This window comes from Sceloporus occidentalis, unplaced genomic scaffold (genome assembly GCF_023333645.1).
Source record: "Sceloporus occidentalis isolate IW3139 unplaced genomic scaffold, rSceOcc1.0.p SCAF_42, whole genome shotgun sequence".
Taxonomy (NCBI): Eukaryota; Metazoa; Chordata; class Lepidosauria; order Squamata; family Phrynosomatidae; genus Sceloporus; species Sceloporus occidentalis.
The window spans coordinates 6,923,705-6,947,019 of NW_028317022.1; the positions used below are offsets into that span (position 1 = coordinate 6,923,705).

General features: G+C 40.4%; 1 protein-coding gene across 1 annotated transcript in view; it reads left to right on the top strand.

The window, feature by feature from the left end:
* The window catches only part of LOC149289949 (dual E2 ubiquitin-conjugating enzyme/E3 ubiquitin-protein ligase BIRC6-like), a 130,276-nt gene that overhangs the window by 7,875 nt on the left and 99,086 nt on the right, over window positions 1–23,315 (top strand). The window contains exons 2-14 of the mRNA XM_089490159.1: window positions 5,386–5,567; window positions 6,042–6,179; window positions 8,430–8,623; window positions 10,316–10,427; window positions 11,518–11,600; window positions 11,899–12,121; window positions 12,216–12,376; window positions 12,733–12,791; window positions 13,026–14,420; window positions 19,538–19,687; window positions 19,806–20,031; window positions 20,347–20,507; window positions 20,935–21,066. Coding sequence (XP_089346285.1) covers window positions 5,386–5,567; window positions 6,042–6,179; window positions 8,430–8,623; window positions 10,316–10,427; window positions 11,518–11,600; window positions 11,899–12,121; window positions 12,216–12,376; window positions 12,733–12,791; window positions 13,026–14,420; window positions 19,538–19,687; window positions 19,806–20,031; window positions 20,347–20,507; window positions 20,935–21,066 — 3,216 coding nt within the window. The remainder of the gene's footprint in view (window positions 1–5,385; window positions 5,568–6,041; window positions 6,180–8,429; window positions 8,624–10,315; window positions 10,428–11,517; window positions 11,601–11,898; window positions 12,122–12,215; window positions 12,377–12,732; window positions 12,792–13,025; window positions 14,421–19,537; window positions 19,688–19,805; window positions 20,032–20,346; window positions 20,508–20,934; window positions 21,067–23,315) is intronic.

Below are 23,315 nucleotides of genomic sequence, written 5' to 3' on the forward strand. Positions count from 1 at the left end.
AAACTACCTCAGGTTTGGGGATTCATGTCTAATTTTTCATGGCTATATTGCCTACCGGTATTTTAGCCCTGTAAGTAAAAAATGCTGTAACAGAATGTGGAAAAGTTATTGAATATAAAGTTCTGCTTTGGCGCCATTTACATTGCGTTTAAGACTGGACTGTTTTATACGAGTAATGGAAAAGTAAAGAATAATTCATCCAGTTTAATTGAAGATGGGGATTTTTTTTTATTATTATTGTTGTAGTAGTTTGTTGAGGCATAGTAACAAGAATATTGTAAGTAAAACCGTGATCTATCTTGTCCAATAAGACAAACAAACAAAAAAAATCAAGTCTGCTAAAAATCTGTTCTCCATGGAGGTTTATGATGGGAATAATAATTCTGTATGAAAACCTATCACAAAAACAGTGCAAAATGGGGGCGTTGTTGTATGCTGTGGTATGGTGCATCTAATTGAACATGACTAGTTAAGATCAGCTCCCATGGTGCTTATTTTGGATTTGGCAACATTCATGAAGTAACCTGTTGGCTCTTCCCGTGTGGGAAAACCTTGTAGATGCAAAGGTACAGATCAAACTTTTTTTTTACACGTAAAGACCTGAGAGAAACTGCATCAAACTTTGAACACTCAACCTGTTTATTTGTAGCGTCCTGACCTGTTAATGTTTAATACATTGTTTCTCAGACCGAGGAAAGAGAAAGTGACATTGAGCAGATAACAACAACACTGACCTTAACGAAAGCTAATGATGTCATCCATACTTTCGTCCATCCCGATGCGTTGTGTTCTGTTAACCGCGTTGTGTTCTGTTAACCGCGTTGTGTTCTGTTAACCGCGTTGTGTTCTGTTAACCGCGTTGTGTTCTGTTAACCGCGTTGTGTTCTGTTAACCGCGTTGTGTTCTGTTAACCGCGTTGTGTTCTGTTAACCGCGTTGTGTTCTGTTAACCGCGTTGTGTTCTGTTAACCGCGTTGTGTTCTGTTAACCGCGTTGTGTTCTGTTAACCGCGTTGTGGGTTTTACATTTTATGCAAGTGTCGGCTGGCAGAGCTTTGCTAATACATTAATTATTGAGGCAGGGTGTGAATTGCTGGGAGCAGCAAAGAGCGAACCTATTGAGTACATTGCGTGGAGTTACTGCCAATATTTTGATGTGCGTTGCCCGGTATGGTTGTGTATAGGGCTGTGTTTGAGGAAACTTGGGGACTGTATATAACAGTATATAACAATATGTTAATTAGTAACCATTTTCTTTTTCCTAATACCTAGGACAGGGGCGTCCAACCTGCGGCCCTACAGCTGCTGGAGGACTACATCTCCCATAATGCTCTTTCAGCTAAGGGGCTGGCTAAGGAGGATGGGAGATGTAGTCGTTGGACCGTGACCTAGGAGAACCATAATGAGTCCAGCTCTAAAAATTATCTCCCACTAGTGGCGGAATTTGTATTTATATCTTTAATGTCAGCCTATATCTAGCCCATCTCATGTTAGCTTGAGTCAGGCTTGTGTAGAGTAGAGGGGTAAAGGCAGAAAGCAAAGCTGGCTTAGCCTGACTCACCTGGTCATCACCGGTAAGTCTAATACCAAGGTATGGATCAAAAAGCCAAACGTTGGTTCTAGCTTAGCCCCTGCTCATTCACTTCCACTGGCCATAACTATAACAATTTTAGCTGCTTACAAAAATGCATTTTTCCTTCATCAAAATAGCACACTAATGCTGCTTTAGTGTCCCCCCCCCCCCAGTAAAAACATACGTGAGACATTATCAGATTGTTAAATTGTGCAACTCAGTGTAACTTAACCCCTTCGCGACCTTTGCCGGTTCAGGACCGTCATGACATGAAGGTCGCTAAATGACCTTTGACGGTCCTGAACCGTCATAAAATAAAATAAGCTTAGAAAGTGATCAACGATCACTTTCTTCGCTTAAACGGCGTTACTGTAATGCCTCGATGTCGAGGCATTCAGTAACGCCGAGATCGGCATCGGGGGCCATGTCTGGCCCCTCCCCGGGGCGTCAACAGCCGCCATACATTGTATGGCGGCGGACGCCCGTTTTAAAAGCGTTTAGGAGGCGATCGACGATCGCCTCCTAAACTTAAATGGTGTCGCTGGAATGCCTCAATCAGGAGGCATCCAGCGACACCAAACACTTACCTCTGGGTGGGCTGTGACCGCTCCGGAGAGCGGTCACAGCCGCCGCTGCCGGTGATCTTCGCCATCAAGCAAGATGGCGGCGGTCCGGGAAAATAAACAATAAAGATGATAGTTAGCTAGACGGTCTCCAGACCCTCTAGAGAACTCTGGCTCCACTTGCAGGTTGAATACAGGTACTGCATTCAACCATGCAAGTCAATGGAGCCCAGCTTTCTAATCACTATGTGATTAGTAAAATATTAAAAAAAAAATAAAAAATGGAAAAAAAATAAAAAAAATGTGCTAACATTTAAAAATAATTATGCAGTGATGTCACTAGATGAACCATCCAGTACATTGCAAAATGTGTAAAAAAATATAAAAAAGTATTAAAAAGATAAAATAAAATAAAAAAATAAAGTTTATTATTTTGAGCAAGTGCTAAAATTTCTCAAAAATCTCAACAAAGAGTTAAAATAAAAGCACTTCAAATACCCAAGGGGTGTCTAATATATAAAAAAATGGCTGATGGGGTAAATTGGAGTGGCCAAGCTCAAAGATAGGGCATAGGTCCAGACTGACCAAAACGGAGAAAAAAAGCGCACTTCCCAAATGTGGCATTTTAAATCTCAAACAACCCGACAAACCCATGCATGTCGGGTATCACTGCACTCAGGAGATGTTCCTGAACACATATTGGGGGGTTGTTTGACAGTGGCATATACCAGAACCTGTATATCTATAACTAAAGTACAATTTGTGTGGAAAAAAAATAAAAAAAAAATACTATTACAAAGTTTGACAAAGTGTAGTTCTATAATTGGTGCATGGAAAGGGTTAAAATAACAGCATTTGGAATACCCTGGGGTGTCTAGTTTTCAAAAATATATGGTTTGAATGGGTTAAATTGAGTTAACCGGCTTCAAAGATATTCCAAAGAGGAGATGGAGGCAGACTGACCAAATGACCACCTGGATTACGCATGCCCCAAAAGTAGCCTTTTACCAGCCAAACAATCTGACAAACCCATGCATGTGGGGTATCGCTGTACTCAGGAGATGTTCCTGAACACATATTGGGGGGTTGTTTGACAGTGACATATACCAGAACCTGTATATCTATAACTAAAGTACAATTTGTGTGAAAAAAAATAAAAAAAAAATACTATTACAAAGTTTGACAAAGTGTAGTTCTATAATTGGTGCATGGAAAGGGTTAAAATAACAGCATTTGGAATACCCTGGGGTGTCTAGTTTTCAAAAATATATGGTTTAAATGGGTTAAATTGAGTTAACCCGCTTCAAAGATATTCCAAAGAGGAGATGGAGGCAGAATGACCAGATTTGTTAAAAAAGATTTGGAAATCATAAAACGCTGCTTGTACTTATTGCCCTATAACTTACAAAAAACAGCAAAAAAACATAAAAACATTGGGTATCTCTAAACTCAGGACAAGTAGTAGAATCTATTTAGCTAGTTTTTTTACTTGCTTTTTTAGGTGAGTAAAAGATTTTTCAAATAAAAGTCATAAAATGTGTTTTTTTTTCAATTTTTCACCATGTTTTTTTTATTTTTTTTATAGTAAATAAGATGATACGATCAAAATAATGGTATCTGAAGAAAGCCCATCTTGTCCTGAAAAAAACAATATATAACTTATGTGGGTTCACTAAATGGGTGAGGAGAAAATTACAGCTGAACACAAGCACCACAAAAGTGTCAAAACAGCTGCGGTCCCACAGGGTACAAAACGAAAAATGAGCCTGGTCCTTAAGGGGTTAAATATATTGCGATCTTTGTCTTTTACTGAACTGGGACGCATAGTTTATCTCTAGAGCACTCAAATTACTTTCAGATGACTCTGAAGCATGTTTCAGCCATCAGCACTGTCCTTATGTGCCACCTCATTCCTGATTTGACTGTTGGCCAAGCTCACAATGTCCTGCTTAGCTAATCATCACAGAAATATTTAACTGGAACCAGAGGTCTACAGAGAAGGGAGTTGCAATACTCAGACCCCATCAAGCAGATGCTGATGTTTAATCCTATTCCTGGTGTAGCTTTACCTCTCAATTTCACTGATCTTGTATTTGGAAGAAGCAAAGACCCATGGCGCTCTGTCCTTGAATTGCCAGGTAATATTTGGCAAATCTGAATAGTAGCACGTAGGGTGACCCATCACCTTCACGCAAGCAGAGTGTTAGCTTGTCAAACAGGTTAGCAGTCCATTGGGTCAAATGCATACAGCAAAGAGCTGGCAGCTACTGCACATAAATAGTCTTGGGCATTTTCGGGAACTCTACTTGCGTCCTTACCTGCTTAGTCTGCCAAACTCCCTGTTTATGCGAGTGACTTCCTCCAAATGCATGATCGGGATTTGTTTAGGAAGCGTGAGACAATTCAGTCAGATTTAGCGATCAAAGGGTAATGTGGAAAGAGTGTCAAACTACCAGCACAAGGAGGATTTAGCGGCTGCTATTGTAAGAGCTCCGCAGGAAAGCTGTTGATTATCCTCTTCATATTGCTGACCCGGAAATGCATGTTGGGTTTGTATCTAGATCGTTTACGGGCAGCGAGCCTTCAAGGAGATGTTACTGTAGATATATTAACTAGTAGTATGTTTTTTTGTTTTTGTTTTTTTTTTAGCTCAATTAATTGTTTCACTTACAGCAATTTGACTGTAGTGGTTTTATTAAAGCTTCCTCCTGTTTAGCACGTTACGGCCCTTTATGCCGGTGTAAGGCAGGCTGGGGCCATGCTGAGGATCTTTTTACTGCAGCAGAAGTGGTCAGACTAGATGGGCCACACTGTTCTTATCTACTGTCACCGAGCAGCTTGGCCGTTTTGGCCAATTTTATATGTTAAAGGGAATAATTCCTGGTAACAGTACTATTAAGGGACCTCCTGTCTAACGTGTCACCTGTGGTGGTAAAAGCCCTGGGGTCAGCTTACACAAGCATTGTTTTGGGCTTTTTTTTTTTTTTTTTTTAATTACCATTTCTTTTAAGTGTTTCTGAAAAAATCAAACTGGCTTGTTTCTTAAGACCCATCTAATGGTACACAACGTAAAAACTCACAGTAATATGCAAAATGTAAAGTTCTATGAAGCTTCTTATGTCGTGTTTTTTGTATGAGAGTTAATGTCTTTGTGTGTACATGTTTATGCGCACACGCATGTGCGCACGTGTATAGCCTTGTCTTCAGTATTATTAATATATATATATATATATTTTTTTTTTATTTAACAGCAAAACCAGGTGGGCGAGTGAGGTGTCAGTATTTCCCAACAGTGGATAAAGTAATCTTTGTAGATGATTATGCAGTGGGTTGTAGGAAAGACCTGAATGGCATTTTGTTGCTAGACACGGCTCTTCAAACACCAGTTTCCAAACCTGATGACATTGTCCATCTTGAGTTGCCGGTCACAGAGGTAGGTTGCCATAACCATCTTCTAATTTTCTAGATTACTGCATAGCCATGACATATACCTGTGAACAATATATGTTCTCCTCTGAACAATATATGTTTTATAGTTATTATTTTGTTGCCGTTGTAAGCTTGTTTGAGCAGGGCTTTAAAGTCTAATGGGATTCTCTAGTTATGTCATGCTTACCTATTGTACAACACAATGAAGTATAAATCAATGCATTAAATTCCATAATATATACAGTATAAGGGTTGTTTAAGTGAATTTTAATATGCATTCTTGCTTAATGATATTGTTGGGGACATTAAACTGTCATTTTAAGTAGTTTAGACCTTTGAAGGACTACCTGTCCTGTTAGTGGTCCATTATATTTTCAGGGCTTGTGACGTTTGTTTGTTTGTTGAAGGAAGCATGTGTTCTCCTCTGACTTGTTCTGCGCTTCTTGGTCAAGTGACATTGTGCCTCTTTGCTTTGTAGGCGCAGCAGTTGTTATCTGCTTGCCTGGAAAAGATCGACGTGTCTAGTGCTGAAGGGTATGATTCATTTATTGTGCAGCTGAAAGATGGCTTCAAAAATACCTCACACGAGACTGCAGGAAATCATAAAGTTGCCAAGGTAAGACACTCACTTGTTTTGTTCATTTGGTTGTACGGGAACCCAATCGCTGCTACAATATGTGAGTATCTCCATCCTTTCCTAGATGTTTGGCCTAGACATCTGATAAATCCATCACCCACATACGCAAGTCTTGGTGTGTACTGAATGGCAAACCTAGTTCCAGCAGTTTATATCCGGTTTCTGTTTGTGTAATGGGAATCTCTCATGATCTCTAAACAGATGTACCTTCCCCAGCTGTCAGAGATCAGAGTTCCCCGCACCGGGGCGGCCAGGGAACTCTGACAGCCGGGGAAGGTCTGCGCGATGGACGCAGACAGCGCCCGCTGCTAACCGCACCTCCTGCCTGCTGCAGCGGAAGTTGTCTACGTGAATCGCATAGAGCTCTACACGCTGCCCGGACTAAGCACTGGGGACTCAGAAGCACCGGTAAGTTTGGAGGAGGGAGGGGGAGGGAGTGTTAAATGGGGGGCATAAGGCATTTCTGGAGGCAGAGTGCTCTATGAAATGCCTTTTAACCCATTTAATGCCACTCTGCCTCCAAAAATGCCCTTTAACCCTCTATATGCCACTCTGCCTCCTGAAATGCCTTATACCTCCCTATATGCCACTCTGCCCCCTATATGCCAGAGTGGCATATAGGGAGGTATAAGGCATTTCAGGAGGCAGAGTGGCATATAGGGGGTCAAAAGGCATATCATGGGGCACAGTGGCATATAGAGGGTTAAAAGGCATATTATGGGGCACAGTGGCATTTAGAGGGTTAAAAGGCATATCATGGGGCACAGTGGCAAGCCAGGGGGTATAGGGCATTTCTGGGGCAGAGTTGCAAGCCTGGGGGCAGATTTGCATAACTGGGGAGCAGGTTGAAAAAAAAAAGGAAATAAAAAAAACAATTTTTCTCAATCATAGCTTTTATTAAAAAAAAAATTGTTCACAATACTTTACTTAAATTAACATTTACTGGTTAAACTTTTTTCCTGTAGGGTCGTCTTATATTCAGGCTTTTTCTTTTTTTTTTTTATATACCTATTCAGATTTTGAGGGGTCGTCTTATAATCGAGCAAATACGGTATATAAAATAGTTCATCATAACGGTTCAACTTTTCTTTAACGAATGGTCCCTAAATTAGAGTTTAGTTTATAGTGATAGAAGTTGTAGAGCCACAGGAGTTAGTGTCGTTGCTGACATTTTTAAAGTCATTTTAAAAGTTGAGAAGAGTGTGTAATGTATGTATAATATATATATATATGTATTATATATATGTGGTGATTATATATACACATGTATATGTGTATATATAATCACCACAAATAATTGCAAATAATTACACACACAAGCCAGACATTCTGTTTACTACAGCGTAGCTACATAATCTTGGCATGTTTTTCTGCCAGACCGTGATAATTATACATTAGTCAGAGATGCACCAAATTAAGCTAACCAGGCATAAATATTAAGCAGTTATGTTGTCGCTGCATATATTATTTAATGTTTTACCTATTTATGTTGGATTCCTATAATAGTTACATGTCCATACATAGATCCTCTATAATGGAAGCTTGGGAGCTGGGCCCTCTTTACCTAATGTATCTGTTTGTAAATTCTTGGTAATAATAATACAACATCATATATCATTATTGTATATAATTCTGTCTGTAATGGGATTTAAAAAAAAAAAAGTCTATCTTAAAAAAAATACATTATTTTATTAAAGTCCTTGGCATAGGTCTCTGTTTTCCCAAATGGTCTTTTTGTTTTTGCGGATGTTGGACGCTATCAGTAACATATAACGTGTCTGTAATTTTTCACTATTTTTAATCCTAAATCCTTGGGCAGCAATGAATCAGCTGAGGTACTACATCATAGAGTAGAAATATAAATGATACCTTGGCAGTGCACATAAAACATGAACTTGAGCAGATTCAAATAGAAATCGCCTGCCCGGATCGGTAATTTAAGAAGTGCGAAAATGCATTATATATCATAATTCAAATCTTTTCATTCAGCATTTTCTCAGAGAGAGAACTTTTGAATATTTAAGTTATTGACCTGTATGTATCTTGGTTTTCCCAAAAACAAAAAAAACAAAAAAAACAAAACAACAAAAACTGTGTTAATATATATGTTGTAGAACGTAGAATTGGAGCTTTAGACCCTTTACAAGATTTGCTGTTGGACAACCTATCAAAATGCTGTGTTTAAAAAAAAAATGTTATTTGTCTTAAACGTTTTTTTTCTTTTTCTAGTGGGCGACGGTTACTTTTCATCTTCCTCATCACGTGTTAAAGTCTGTGACGTGTGCGATTGTGAATGAGCTGAAGAAGATAAATCAGAATATAGCGGCATTGCCCGTAGCCTCCTCTGTAATGGACAGATTATCTTATCTGTTATCCAGTGCCCGGCCGGAGCTTGGTGTGGGGCCTGGCCGATCAGTAGATAGGTACGTCCTACTTGTGTTGCAGTCTTGCCCGTTGTATATGTAATAGAAACAACACTCTTGGTTTATTGGACACCTGTGTGGAAAACGCTTAATGCCAATTCTTTTCTATGTACCCACTCTTCTGTTACTCCCTAATATTTGGGGAAACCTTCAGTATTGTATGTGACAATTATCTCACACTAGTTTGGATGTCTAAGTAACTTGTGTATATGTTTATACATTTTAAATGACAGTGGATTATCCGCTAATAGGCTACACCTCTGTTAAGACAGATGGGACTAGATAAAAGGCCATGGGTTTATGAGTGCACTCACACCAGAAGGCTCTTCTTCATGCAATAATCCGATTGGCATTTTAAATGGGTCTTTCGACACCTCCTGCTGTGTGACGTCTGACTGTCTGTTGTGTCTAGCATTATGTAGTACATGGGAGGGCGATTGGGGTACAAGGGGTGTATGTTTGCAGATTGGGCTACTTATGTCAGGGGATTGATTAGTGTAGCTTCCCAAATAATTAACTTTCAATACTATAAAGCACAATCCTACATTTTACAATTCTGTGCTCAAGCACTATGTATGTGAAACACGCCTTATGTGTATACCATGGGGGATGGTGGTATGACTTCCCCATCATGCTATCTCCATGATTGTTTCTAGCAGCCTTTGTGAGAAGAATGGTGAGAACATCAGGATTAGTTGATTAGTAGGTGCTGACCCTGCCACTCCGAGGCACAGATCTAGGCTTCCATTGAAACTAAATTTCTCCAAAACAACATTAATAATTAGAAAAGCATAATTATACCTAGTTTTATTTAAGGGATTAGCTGTGATGGCAATAGTCCCCCTTTTAATAGCAGACTGTTCAAATGGCACTCTGGTTTAGAGGAGAGGCAGCCTTTAAACTTTCCGCTACTTGAGGGTAAGCCACCATAATCTTACACATTCTCTCGACTCGAGTTGTAGGTTGACAAAAAGAAATGCTAACCCCATATAAACCAATTTGCGTATGTAAAGTGAAGGGTTTCGCCAAAGCTTAGGCGCCAGGTTACCATGGAGACTGTGAACTTCATCATTGTGCCTAGGGTTTTACCTGCTTGGCACACGATCCGGCTCTATACAGAGCAAACTCATATGTCTAGCAACCGGTTATATATGAAAACTGTGGAAGAACCATGGCATGCGTTGTTGCGTGACCCTGCCATAGTCAGTTTGTCGAGCCCTGCTATAGTATAATGTATGCAGTGTTTGTTCCTGTTGACCAGTGGGCGAGCAGGCTATAATTATTGTTAAATGCAACGTTAATACGCAAATATACTTTGTTAGCTTCTGCTGGTTGTTGTGTGCTTCCCATCTTGTATTTAGTGTTTTTATTGGGAACTCATTCCGTAAAATGTGCTTACGTAGCGTGCCACCCTCAATCTCTAATATGCTTCTTTAGATTTGAATATCTTTAAAGTATTGCCTGTGAGTGTAATATATGCACCTTAAAAATTAGGTATATTGTGTCCAGGTGATTTTGTGCAATGTAATAATTTGTGTTATAGAGTAAATGTTCGGGGGGGGGAGGGAATATTGGCATGGATTCAGTTGATATATCCGTTGACGGCAGTTGACATTTTTATAGTAATAATTTTATACATACTTGCATGTCCGGAAAATGTATGCTAAAGAGTGTATTACTTTTATATTTAAGGTCCTTAATGTATAGTGAAGCAAACCGAAGGGAGACCTTCACGTCATGGCCTCATGTAGGCTACAGGTGGGCACAGCCAGACCCTATGGCTCAAGCTGGGTTTTATCATCAGGTGAGGCCTCATCCGTTTAAAGATTCCTCCTGGCAGCGCTGTATATATACGTCACAATTATTTTTTTCTCGTGTGCTAGACTGTTAATCATTATGCTAACTGACATAGTTCTATGTTTTCCAGGCACTACATGTAGACTGTAGTAAGCCATATACGTATTTTATGTTTATTATTATATTTTCTATATATTTTTCGTTTTAATTCTGTCCCTTTCTACTGGTTAACAATATGTGAAGGTTCTTGCTGAACTTTTTAATGACAATTATTCCGTCTTTCCAAATAAAAGCAGCGCGTTTAAGTGGCTTTTGCTCTTTTATGTTATTTTTTGGCAATCTTGCTGAAGCAAGAGATTTTCAGCAACGCCCCCTTAAAATTGTCAAACCTCTTACTATTTTTCATATAGCGAAGTTATTCTAATAGTTATTATGAGCAGCAGGGATTATATTAAGTATGGGAAAAAAAAAACTTAATGTATATAAATACATATACAACACTGTGCAAAAGTTAAACGAGTTACTATTTTGTTTGCATCATGTAACAAAATGCAAAGTGAGTGAACAGAAGAAAACTCTAAATCAAATCAATGTGTGCCTTCAAAACCGCATCAATTCTTCTACATACACTTTCAAAGTCAGGGATTTTCTAAGCATATAGCTAGGCGTATGATTAAACGATTATACCAGAGAGGTGCTAATGATCACGAATGTAATATTTAGGTTGAAGTGCAATCGTTAACTGAAACAGCTGTGTAGGAGGAATCAAACTGGGCAAGGAACCTTACTGTTGCTTAAGACAGTTTAATGTCAAAAGTCATGCATCGTGGCAAGAGGGAGCACAGCAACGAGACATTTTGTCTATTTTCGAAAGCATTTTTACTTTACGGCGTTTTCACGCCTGCCTAAAACTTTTGCACAGTGCTGTGTGTACAGTATGTGTGTGTGTGTGTATGTATGTGTATGTATATATGTATGTATGTGTATATATATATATATATATATATAATATATACTTTCTTGCTAGTTTTGCCTTTAAATGTGATGGGGAAAATGTAAGTACTTTGCTAAACTAACAACTTTGTTTTTGTTGATAGCCGGCTTCCTCGGGAGATGACCGGGCCATGTGCTTCACGTGTAGTGTGTGTTTAGTGTGCTGGGAGCCTACTGATGAACCATGGTGAGTTATGCAAGTGGGGTGGTTACCCATGAGAAAGGAAAGATGTCCCCTACTGCCCCATTCAGTAAGCTGCACTATTATGGCAGAGAGGTTGCCCCCCCCCCCCCCCGGTCAGAAAACACTACTGGGTATAGTATTGTTTTATTGTAATGGGTAACATAAAATAAACATGAAATGTTTCAGCATCGAAGAGGCACGGCTTAAACTTTTGTATTGCGTTTTTCAAATCTGTATGAAGAATTGCAATGTGACGTACCGCCGTGAGATAAGTGTATAATCCTTGAATGAATCCTTACAGGTCGGAACACGAGAGACATTCCCCAAACTGCCCCTTTGTAAAAGGTGAACACACACAAAATGTACCCCTGTCAGTCACGCTCGCAACTTGTCCGGCACAGTTTCCCTGTACTGATGGCACAGACAGGATATCCTGCTTTGGAGTCGGTAACTGTCCTCATTTCCTAGCTGCTGCAACGAAGAGAGGGAAGATTTGCGTCTGGGATGTGTCCAAACTCATGAAGGTACTTCTGTCATTGCCGTGGGGCTTCTATGAAGTCCTGTATAGTGTTACATTTCCCAATGCTTGCATCTCTTATCATCCTTTCTTTTCTGAAGGTGCACTTAAAGTTCGAGGTGAACGCTTACGACCCTGCAATAGGTCAGCTTTTAGTTCTTACAGGAGACTCTGGCTCTGCTGTTGAGGCAAGGAGACCTACTTTGGCTTGGTTAGAAGATTCATCCAGTTGTTCTGATATCCCCAAATTAGAAGGAGACAGGTCAGTGAGTCTTTTTTTTGTCCAACATAGTCGAGAGCGCTGTCATCTGTGGAATGCTTGTGTAACTCTATCGAAAAACAATTATTGCCTCAAATCAAAGATTTTTTTTCCCCATGTTTTAATTCTGCATAATTTAGGATAAAGGGTTACTGTGCCTTTGGGTAGGTTTATGATGTGCTATGATGACTTGGATGTCTCTGGCCTTTGATACTCTTTCCAGGTTACCTCGCTGGATTTATTTAATAGATTGATAATTTGGGCTGTTCGTGCACACCTCGTCGAGACACATTACAAAGCATTGTTGATATATTTTGATGTTTATTAGTAAATTGAACCTTCAATGTCTGCATTTCCAGTGATGACCTTCTAGATGATTCTGATAGTGAAGAACGTTCTAGGTCGGATTCTATTACCGGTAAGTGGTTATTCTTAAAATTCCATTTATCCCCCTCCCCCATTCTTTATTTTTTTTAATAGAACTTTAAAAACTATTTTATATAGCATTGTTGGATGCAGATATTTTTATTTATATCTGCCCAGGTATGCAAAAAAAAAACAACTGGTGGGTGGAGAAGGGTGACTGATCACAACATCTGCTGTAGTATCAAGACTTATCAGAAAATAATGCATTCTTTGCTTTTACATTTAGGTCACCCATCACAAAAGGAAACACTGGAAATGAGCTTGGATATCACAGCCCTTAGTATACTCCAGCAGCCAGAGAAGCTTCAGTGGGAGATTGTAGCAAATGTACTAGAAGACACAGTGAAGGACTTAGAGGAGCTTGGGGCAAACCCTTCTTTAGTTGGATGCAAAAGCGAAAAGGCCAAGGAGAAGCATATAGAACAGCACAACATTCCCTTTCCTTGTTTATTAACTGGTGGTTTGTTAACATACAGATCTCCTGCTTCCTCCCCATCTAGTAGCAATTGCCGCAGGTCACTTGATGCTTTAAACAGGACTCCAGGCGAAAGCTCGTCCGAGCAGGGGTCAACGGACAATGAATCTGGCACTAATTCTGAGCTTAATTCTCCTTTGGTGAAAAGGACTTTACCTGTGTTGCTACTGTACAGCATCAAGGAGTCTGATGAAAGAACAGGGAAACTCTTTTCTCAGATGAACAATATTATGAGCAAAAGTTTACATGATGATGGGTTTACTGTTCCACAGATCATTGAAATGGAACTGGATAATCAAGAGCAGTTGCTTTTGCAGGATCCTCCTGTTACTTATATACAGCAGTTTGCCGAGGCTACTGCCAATCTTGCATCTCCAGACTCAGACAAGTGGACTTCCATGGTTCCTAAGCCTGGAACGTTGGTGCAGTGTATGAGACTGCCTAAGTTTGCCGAGGAGGAAAACCTTTGTGTAGATTCAATCATCCCTTGTGCTGATGGACTTCATCTTTTAGTAGGGCTGCAGAAATGCCCTGCAGAGTCCTTGAGTGCAATAAATCAAGTAGAGGCCTTGAATAATTTAAACAAATTAAACTCTGCACTTTGTAGTAGGAGGAAAGCAGAAGCTGAATCAAATCTCGGTGCTGTGAATGGTACCAGTGTTAATGTTATCCCTTGTGAATCATCAGCTGACGTTCACGACCCATTGATTATCCAACCGGACCAGAGACGAGTCAGTGGTGGCTATTTATTAATTTACAAAATGAATTATACAACCAGGATAGTGACTTTAGAAGAGGAACCAGTAAAAATTCTCCACATTAAAGACCCCCAGGATGCAGTTACCTCGCTTATTTTGCTACAGCCTGACATTTTGGATAACCGAGAGGATGACTGCGAGGAGTCCCCAGAAGAAGTCCCTTTAGCTCCAAAACATGTCAGTGGGAAGGAGAAGAAATCTGACTTGCAGAGTTTGGGGCTCCTTGTAGTAACCACTCAAGGTGGATATGTGAAAATCTTAGATCTCTCAACGTTTGAAGTTATGGGCAAAGTGGAACCCCCTAAAAAGGAGGGGACGGAGGAAGTAGATCCTTTTGTGTCGGTTGTTTACTGCTCAGGGACAGACAGACTGTGTGCATGCACAAAAGGTAAGCATTTATACTGTTGCTAAGTACCAAAATGCATTTTTTTAACCACTTTGACATCTTACTCTTAATAGCTTCACAGTATGTAAAGGAAGATTATCAACATGTATTAAATACATTCAAAGAACTGTTTCAAAGAACAGTCTAGACCCCAGCATTATATCTTGTTTATAATGCATGGACTCCAATGCATTTTAGATTTAAAGCTCATTTTTAGACCCTTAGTTATTGGAGTTGGGAAAATAAAACGTCTGTCTCTGCTGGAAGCGGTAAGCATTTGTATGTATAGTTCTTGCGCAAGGTCAGAAGCTGTCGCATTAAACTCAGTGAAGCAGCAGTCGGCAATCGCTTGTTTCCTATCAAAACGTCATTCAGATATCATACATCTGATTGGCGGATGTTGCTGCTACTCCTGTCGAGTAGAACGGGACTTCTACTGAGCATGCGTACTGCGCTCCCTGCTTTCAGCAGAGGCAGAGGAGTCTAATAAATCCAGTAACGTTTGAATGCCAGCACCAATTGTGTACGCAGTAAAATGCAAAGTAGACTCCCAATATGCATTCAACATGAAACCCGTAATGGGGAGTTTCGCGTTGAGGAGAAACGTCCTGATATTTGTTTGAGATGAAAAATAAATTCCAGGCGATCCATATGCCCAGATTTACTGTTAAAGCTCTCTAGATGCTAACTAGTTTTGGTGTCTCAACTATAACGGGGTTTAGTCACTTAAACAGGAGTTTGCAGGACAGTTTTGGCTTCTTCTTTCAGAAGTCACCATGTGATACAAAGCAGTATCTCCAGCAGATTTCTTGGTGAGCGGCTCAGCTGGCCAAGCGTAATGTGTAGTTATCAATCAGTGAGAGGACTTTCACAATATCATTGCTTTTAATATGCCTTTTGCAGGACCCCGTAAGCCGTTCCTGGATCAGGAGCGCGCTAGGGTTGGCCCCTCACAATGTAACATGAAATCAGCGAGGTGAAACTGCAACTCTCCTGGCTTCTGCCAGCTTCCACTTTAGGGAATAAACCAAATACGTGGCTGGTACCCCATGGCATCTCTCACGGAATATCGGATAGTAGTGTTCACAAATAGAGATTTGATTTAGCAAAGTATGACACAATGGGGTATTTTCTATGAAAGCATAATAGCCAGTAAGCCATCACCCTATACCTGACTTAACATGACGTTTATCCATGGGTAACCCGTGCTATTCTGTGATATAAAGGGACACCCCAGCCGACCCCCAAGCTTGTGGGGACAAATGTTAACCCCTGCAATGCCACAAATGTGTCGTACACAATTGTGGCATTGAAGGGGTTAACGCTGCACTGTTGCTCTCATAGAGCGATCAGGCAGCGGGGGAGGGTTGGGGCTGGTCCCCACATTCACGTGGATACCGAAGAACCCTCTCCCCCTGTCCCTAAAGCTGCCTCTATAGACCAGCCATTGCAAGGGGAATCTCTTTGATGACTCCTGTAGGCTTCCATGCTTAACCCCTTCGTGACAAAGGCTGATTTTACTTTTTGTACCCTTTGTGACAATGGCCGTTTTAACATTTCTGCGCTGCTCGTGTTTAGCTGTAATTTTCTTCTTTCCCGTTTACTGAACCCACACACATTAGATATTGTTTTTTTCAGGACAAGAAGGGCTTTCTTTAGATGACATTGTTTTGATTGTATCATATTATTTACTATTAAAAAAGTATAAAATATGGTGAAAAATTTAGAAAAAAATGACTGTTTCTAACTTTTAGTTGAAAAATCTTTTACTCATCTATAAAAGGTAATAAAAAAACCTGCTAAATAGATTCTACTATTTGTCCTGAGTTTAGAAATACCCAATGTTTTTATGTTTTTTTGCTTTTTTCTGCACGTTATGGAGCAATAAGTACAGGTAGCGTTTTGCTATTTCAAAGCCATTTTTTCCAAATCTGGTAATTCTTCCCCCCATGTGCCATTTCGGGTATCTTTGAAGCCGGCCAATGCAATTTACCCCATCAAGTCATATATTTTTGAAAACTAGACAGCCCAGGGTATTCCAAATGCTGGTATTTTAACCCTTTCCAAGCACTTATTCTACCATCAGCCTTTGTCAAACTTTATGGTAGTAATTTTTTTGCATTTGTTTTTTCACACACATTTTACTTTAGGTATAAATAAACAGGTTCTGGTATATGTCACTATCAAAAAACACCCCAATATGTGTTTAGCAACATCTCCTGAGTACAGCGATACCTCACATGAATGATTTTGCCTGGCTGTTTGGGGGCAAAAGGGCCACATTTGGGGCATGTACATTTTTCAATGTTGAACTTTGGCATTTGGGGATCCACTGCCCATGCCCTATTTGGTACATCTTTGAGCCGGGCCATTTCAGTGTGCCCAATAAAGCTATATATTTTTGAAAACTAGACACCCCAGGGTATTTCAAATGCTAGTATTTTAACTCTTTCCATGCACCATATCTACCACCAGTCTTTGTCAAACTTTGTGATAGTCATTTTTTTCCATTTGTTTTGTCACACACATTTTACTTCAGGTATGAATTAAAAAGTTCTCGTATATGTCACTATCACAAAACACCCCAATATGTGTTCAGCAACATCTCCTGAGCGCAGTGATACCCCACATGAATGATTTTGCCTGGCTGTTCGGGGGCAAAAGAGCCACATTTGGGGCATGCACATTTTTCAATGTTGAACTTTGGCATTTGGGGATCCACTGCCCATGCCCTATTTGGTACATCTTTGAGCCGGGCCATTTCAGTGTGCCCAACAAAACCATATATTTTTGAAAACTAGACACCCCAGGGTATTTTAAATGCTGGTATTTTAACTCTTTGCATGCACACATTTTACCACCAGCATTTTTTTAAAGTTTGCAGTAGTATTTTTGTGTGTGTATTTTTCCCACACACACCTACTTTATGTATGAATTTACAGCTCCTGGTATATGCCGCTGTCACACGACACCCCAATATGTGTTCAGCAACATCTCCTGAGTACAGTGATACCCCACATGCATGGGTTTGTCATTTTTGGGAGGAACTAAAAGGCCACATTTGGTACGTGTGCATTTTTCTAATTGGAAATTAGATGTGTGGCCATCCTTCCCGCCGTGTTAATTGGGACCTTGTTGAACCCGGCCAATTCAATTTACCCCATCAAATCATACATTTTTTAAAAGTAGACACCCCATGGGCATTTAATATGCCAGTATTTTAACTCTTTCCATGCGAGAATTGTTTTAAGCTAATATGCTAATTTTAGGACTTGCTCACAAAAATATATTTTTTATATATATATTATTTTTTTTTTAATTTTTTTTACATTTTTTTTCAACTTGAAGGTTCCCCTGATAGTGACATCAGTGGGAAATTATTTTTACATTTTACTGGTTTTTTACTATTTTTTTTCTAATTATTATTAATTTTATTTTATTTTTAATTTATTTTTTCTAATCACACTGTGATTAGAAAGCTGAGCTCCATTGACTTGCATGGTTGAATGCAGTACCTATATTCAACCTGCAAGTGGAGCCAGAGTTCTCTAGAGGGTCTGGAGACCGTCTAGCGAACTTTTTAGACTTTATTGTTTTTCTGTATTGAATTTTCCCGGACCGCCGCCATCTTGCAGATGGCGAAGATCACCGGCAGCTGCGGCTGTGACCGCTCTCCGGAGCGGTCACAGTCCATCCCCAGGTAAGTGTTTGGTGTCGCTGGATGCCTCCTGATCGAGGCATTCCAGCGACACCATTTAAGTTTAGGAGGCGATCGTTGATCGCCTCCTAAACGCTTTTAAAACGGGTGTCCGCCGCCATACAAAGTGTGGCGGATGTTGACGCCCCGGGGAGGGGCCAGAGATGGCCCCTTTGTGCCGATAATGGCGTTGCTGAATGCCTCGAGGTCGAGGCATTACAGCAACGCCGTTTCGGTGCAGAAAGCGAAAATAGATCGCTTTCTGCACCCGTTTAATGACGTGCCAGTCCTGGCACGTCATTTGTCGTTATCGACATGAATTTCCGTGACGTGCCCGGACCGGCAATTGTCATCAAGGGGTTAAAGGAGTCATCAAAGGGCTTGTGGGGGCTCGTTTTTGCTGTTGCTGTCTGCCTGGAAGCTTCCAGGCAGACCACCAGCAGCAGAGCCCCGTACAAAACGGGAATTAACCCCTAAAATGCTGCAATCGTGGCATTGAAGGGGTTAACGCTGCACTTTCGCTCTCATGGAACGATCAGGCAGCAGGGGGATGTTGTTGTGTCAGGTCCCCACAGTTGTTTGTAGAGTCTTAGCACCTGCATTGAGGTGGGTACAGGGATTGCTACCCTTCCAGAGTTTTCTAACATTAAATGGTTCTTGGCTTTGTAGATATTCCAAGTTTTCTCATCCACATGTTGAAAAGTTAGTTGTCATGACAGGGCACATTGGCATGCTTTGGAGAAGCGATCGTACCAGACCAATTTTTATGGTTTGTTTTCAAATTAACAAATTTACTTACAAATGTGTTACACACCACAGATTAACTAAATGTGCCACTAGAAGCCCAATTCTTAGTACTATTGAAAGCCCAGACTCTTCCCGGAAATATTTGATTGACTTCCATCCTAATTTTGCCCAGTACAGTTGCCATTCAAAACAGGAGGAGGAACTGATGGATTGTTGCATAGAAACTTAAAAAATCTTAACTGTATTGGTGTTGCAACAGTTTTGGAGTGACTTGTTGTACGTGCTGAGCTCTGATAACGTGGCCCAATCTACTAGACCAATACTTACTCCTTGTCGTATTGAATGTCCTAGTCCTGATCACCCAGAGGAACTTTATTAGCATAATTAGGACTTTACTAGCATAGCCATTAGGAATCGCCTTATTGTGATATTTGTGGGCCGCCTGGACTTTTCATTCTTTCCAAATTGTTGTTATGTGCTACTTGTTGTTCTGTTTGCCCGTTGTACGTATCTGCTGACTCTGGTGGCGCTGTATTATTCGATAAATGATGAACTACAATGATGCCTTCCGTATAAGCAAATAATGCTTATTGAATCTACAACCCAGCTCTTGTCAGCACCCTGTTACTTTGTACAATACTAATCATATTTAATGTATTCATGTTTTTCTTGTCAGGAGGAGAACTTCATTTTCTCCAGATTGGTGGCACTTGTGATGACCTTGATGAAACGGACATACTTGTTGATGCATCTCTATCAAAGGGTGTGGAGCAGTTGGTGGAGGGAATCAAGCCTCTGTCCAATCCCAGCAGCCCAGGCATCACAGGTAATTCATAGTAATTGAATAAAAGTACAATTGTTATAATCACCATCATATATAGTGTTACTGGGACAAAATAAACCTACTGTGCTGCGGCAGAAGGTAACGGATGGTTTCTGTTTAGGCGTTGACCTTTTGGCGGAACAACCCTTTTCCCTGGAAATGTTGACGTGTTTAGTGGAACTTACGCGTTTCGAGACTTTGATACCGAGGTTTTCCGCCACTGTCCCCCCGTGCTGGGTGGAAGTTCAGCAGGAGCAGCAGCAGAGGCGCCATCCTCAGCACCTGCATCAGCAGCACCACGGAGATGCAGCACAGCATACCCGCACATGGAAGCTACAGAACGACAGGTACAAGTCACCTCATATAGAGCCGAGTAACACATATACAGCATCTGCTGGTTTTCTATTAGATTTTATTCAATTTTGTTTTTTTATATGCACGTATGCAAGAGTCATTTGTTTCTTGCACTTGTTCTTTTTCATTCATCGATCTTATTACCTTCATTCATCAATCTTATTACCTACAAAACGGGTAAGGACAAAGGGATGATTTTTGTCCAATAAGTAAAGTAAATTCGTCGCACAGATACCCGTTCATCTTTTTCTTTTAATGAGCCTTGTAATTATTAATTTATGTCCTGTATTTTTGTGCTTTCTCTTTAGCGCTAGTTGGGATGAACATGTGTTTGAACTGGTCTTGCCTAAAGCCTGCATGGTGGGTCATGTGGATTTCAAATTTTTATTGAATTCTAACATCACAAACATTCCACAAATCCAAGTGACGTTACTGAAGAACAAGGCCCCAGGCTTGGCTAAAGTTAACGGTAAGAACGAAGGTTTCTACAGCGCCACAGAAATTATGTATATTTACGCTTTAGAGAAGTAGGCCAACTCCTAATCCGAATTTAATATATGCCGTCTGGTGAGATATGTCTTAAAAAAAACCTTGTGTGAGGCAGGAGGAAAAAAAGGAAAACATTTTGTAACTTCATACACCGAGTATTGTCATGGAATTGTGTTAGCAGATTAAAATAAGCAATATTATCTTAACTTTGATGTCTTAAAAACTGCGTGATTATTCATCCCTACGATGTTGCTGGCTTCCAGTGATTGGTTGATGTAGCCGTTGTATGGGAAGGGGTGTAGAGATGACAAAGAACTGTCATTCTGAGACATAGATCTCTGCTTCAATGGAGTTACATGCTAATTACTGATGAACAAAATTCCTTTCTGGAATGTCTCCCTTTGTAGAGGCACCTGTGGACAGACACATACCATTCCCTCTGTCTCCGGCCTTTAATGTTGATATGCAGAGGAACGGCAAACCTGCTCTTGTGGATTTAAGTGAAGATATGCAGAACATGGAAGTTGAAGATTCTCAGTGTAAGTTTTATCCTCCTCCCTTTATTTTATTTTTTTATTTTTTGTTATTCATGTCTCTCTTAAAGGGTCTCTCCAGTCATCACATGCACTTTAATAGCTACATTTGGTCCCTTTCAAATTTTCATAGTGCCGTATATGCATTTGCTACCCACCCTCTGCCCCAAGCTATTTTCTGTGCAAGAGATCTGCTGAACACGATTCCTTGCACATGACGGGCTTATTACCTCCAGTCATCTCCAGCGCTGGTCCAGCAATCACTGCAGGCAGGGGTCTTTTCAGACCTTTGTGCACCTGCGTGGCAAGCGATCCCAATGATTTTAGTGGAAACTCTTTCCTTACACTGATTCGTTGGACCAGCTGCAGACAGGGGCTTAAACCCCCTCCCCTTTTTTATATTTTTTAAATAATGCATAGTTAAGTACTCCTAAAGTACTTACGAGTGCTTTCTTCTTTTCTGAGGCCGTCGGGGGAATTCAATTGTTCCTTTACTATACCGTATTTGCTCAATTATATAATCATCGTCTAATGATCAATTCAGTCTCCGCACTTAAATAGTGCATTATATAAAGTCAGCTCAACTCTTTTAGCCGTAGGCGCCTTCCAGTGTTTGTACTAAGCAATGAATAGTATTGAGAAACTCAACTTTTCTGCAAACTATCAATTAACCCCTTAATGTCCATTGCCGGGTCAGGCACGTCATGCAAAACGGTCACTTAACGACCTATGACGTGCCTGACACGTCATCAGACTTAAACAAGCTTAAACGGTGGCATTCAGCAACACCGAGATCGGCATGATGGGCCATCTCTGGCCCCTCCCTGGGGCGTCAACATCCGCCATACATTGTATGGCGGCGGACGCCCGTTTTAAAAGCGTTTAGGCGGCGATCAACGATCACCCCCTAAACTTCAATGGTGTCGTTGGAATGCCTCGATCAGGAGGCATCCAGCGACACCAAATACTTACCCCAGGGCGGGCTGTGACCGCTCCAGAGAGCGGTCACAGCCGCAGCTGCACGCAGGGAAAAAAAGAAAAAGCTTAAAAAAAACATGGTAACATTTAAAAATTATGCTTTAGAGGAACTATCCAGTTCCAGCAAAATGTAAAAAAAAAAAAAGTCCAAAAAGAGTAAAATAAAATAAAATAAAGTTTATTATTATGAGCAAGTGCTAAAATTAGCGCTGTATCTTCCCAAAAATCCTGACGTGGAAAAATTTTAATAAAAGCATTTCAAATACCCAAGGGGTGTCTAATTTAAAAAAATGAATGGTTTGATGGGGTAAATTGGAGTGGCCGGGCTCAAAGATAGGGCATAGGCACAGACTGACCGAAATGGGGGGGAAAAAAAGCGTACTTCCAAAGTGTGGCATTTTAACCCCAAACACCAGACAAACCCATACATGTGGGGTATGACTGAACTCAGGAGATGTTCCTGAACACATATTAGGGTGTTGTTTGATAGTGACGTATACCTGGAGCTATAAATTTATACCCAAAGTACAATTTGTGTGAAAAAAATACAAAAAAAAATACTACCACAAAGTGTGGCAAAGGCTGGTGGTAGAATCTGATGCATGGAAAGGGTTAAATACTACCATTTTAAGTACCTTGGGGTGTCTAGTTTTCAAAAATATATGGTTTTATGAGGTAAATTGTAGTGGCCAGGCTCAAAGATAGTGCATAGGCACAGACTGACCAAAATAGGGGGAAAAAAGCGCACTTCCCAAATGTGGCCTTTTAACCCCAAACAGCAGTCAAACCCATGCATGGGTGGTATCACTGTACTCGAGAGATGTTGTTGAACACATATTAGGGTGTTGTTTGATAGTGACGTATACCTGGAGCTATAAATGTATACCCAAAGTACAATTTGTGTAAAAAAAAAAAAAATACCAAAAAAATACTAACACAAAGTGTGGCAAAGGCTGGTGGTAGAATCTCATGCATGGAAAGGGTTAAAATACTAGCATTTGAAATACCTTGGGGTGTCTAGTTTTCAAAAATATATGGTTTGATGGGGTAAATTGAATTAGCCGGCTTCAAAGATGGTCCTATTAGGACATGGGGGCAGAATGACCAGATGTAAAAGTTCCAAGTTAAAAAATGTGCACTTCCTAAATGTGGCGTTTTTACCTCCCAAACAACCCGACAAACCCATGCATGGGGGATATGACTGTAATCGGGAGATGCTGCTGAACACATATTGGGGTGTTGTTTGAAAGTGATGTATACCAGGAGCTGTAAATCCA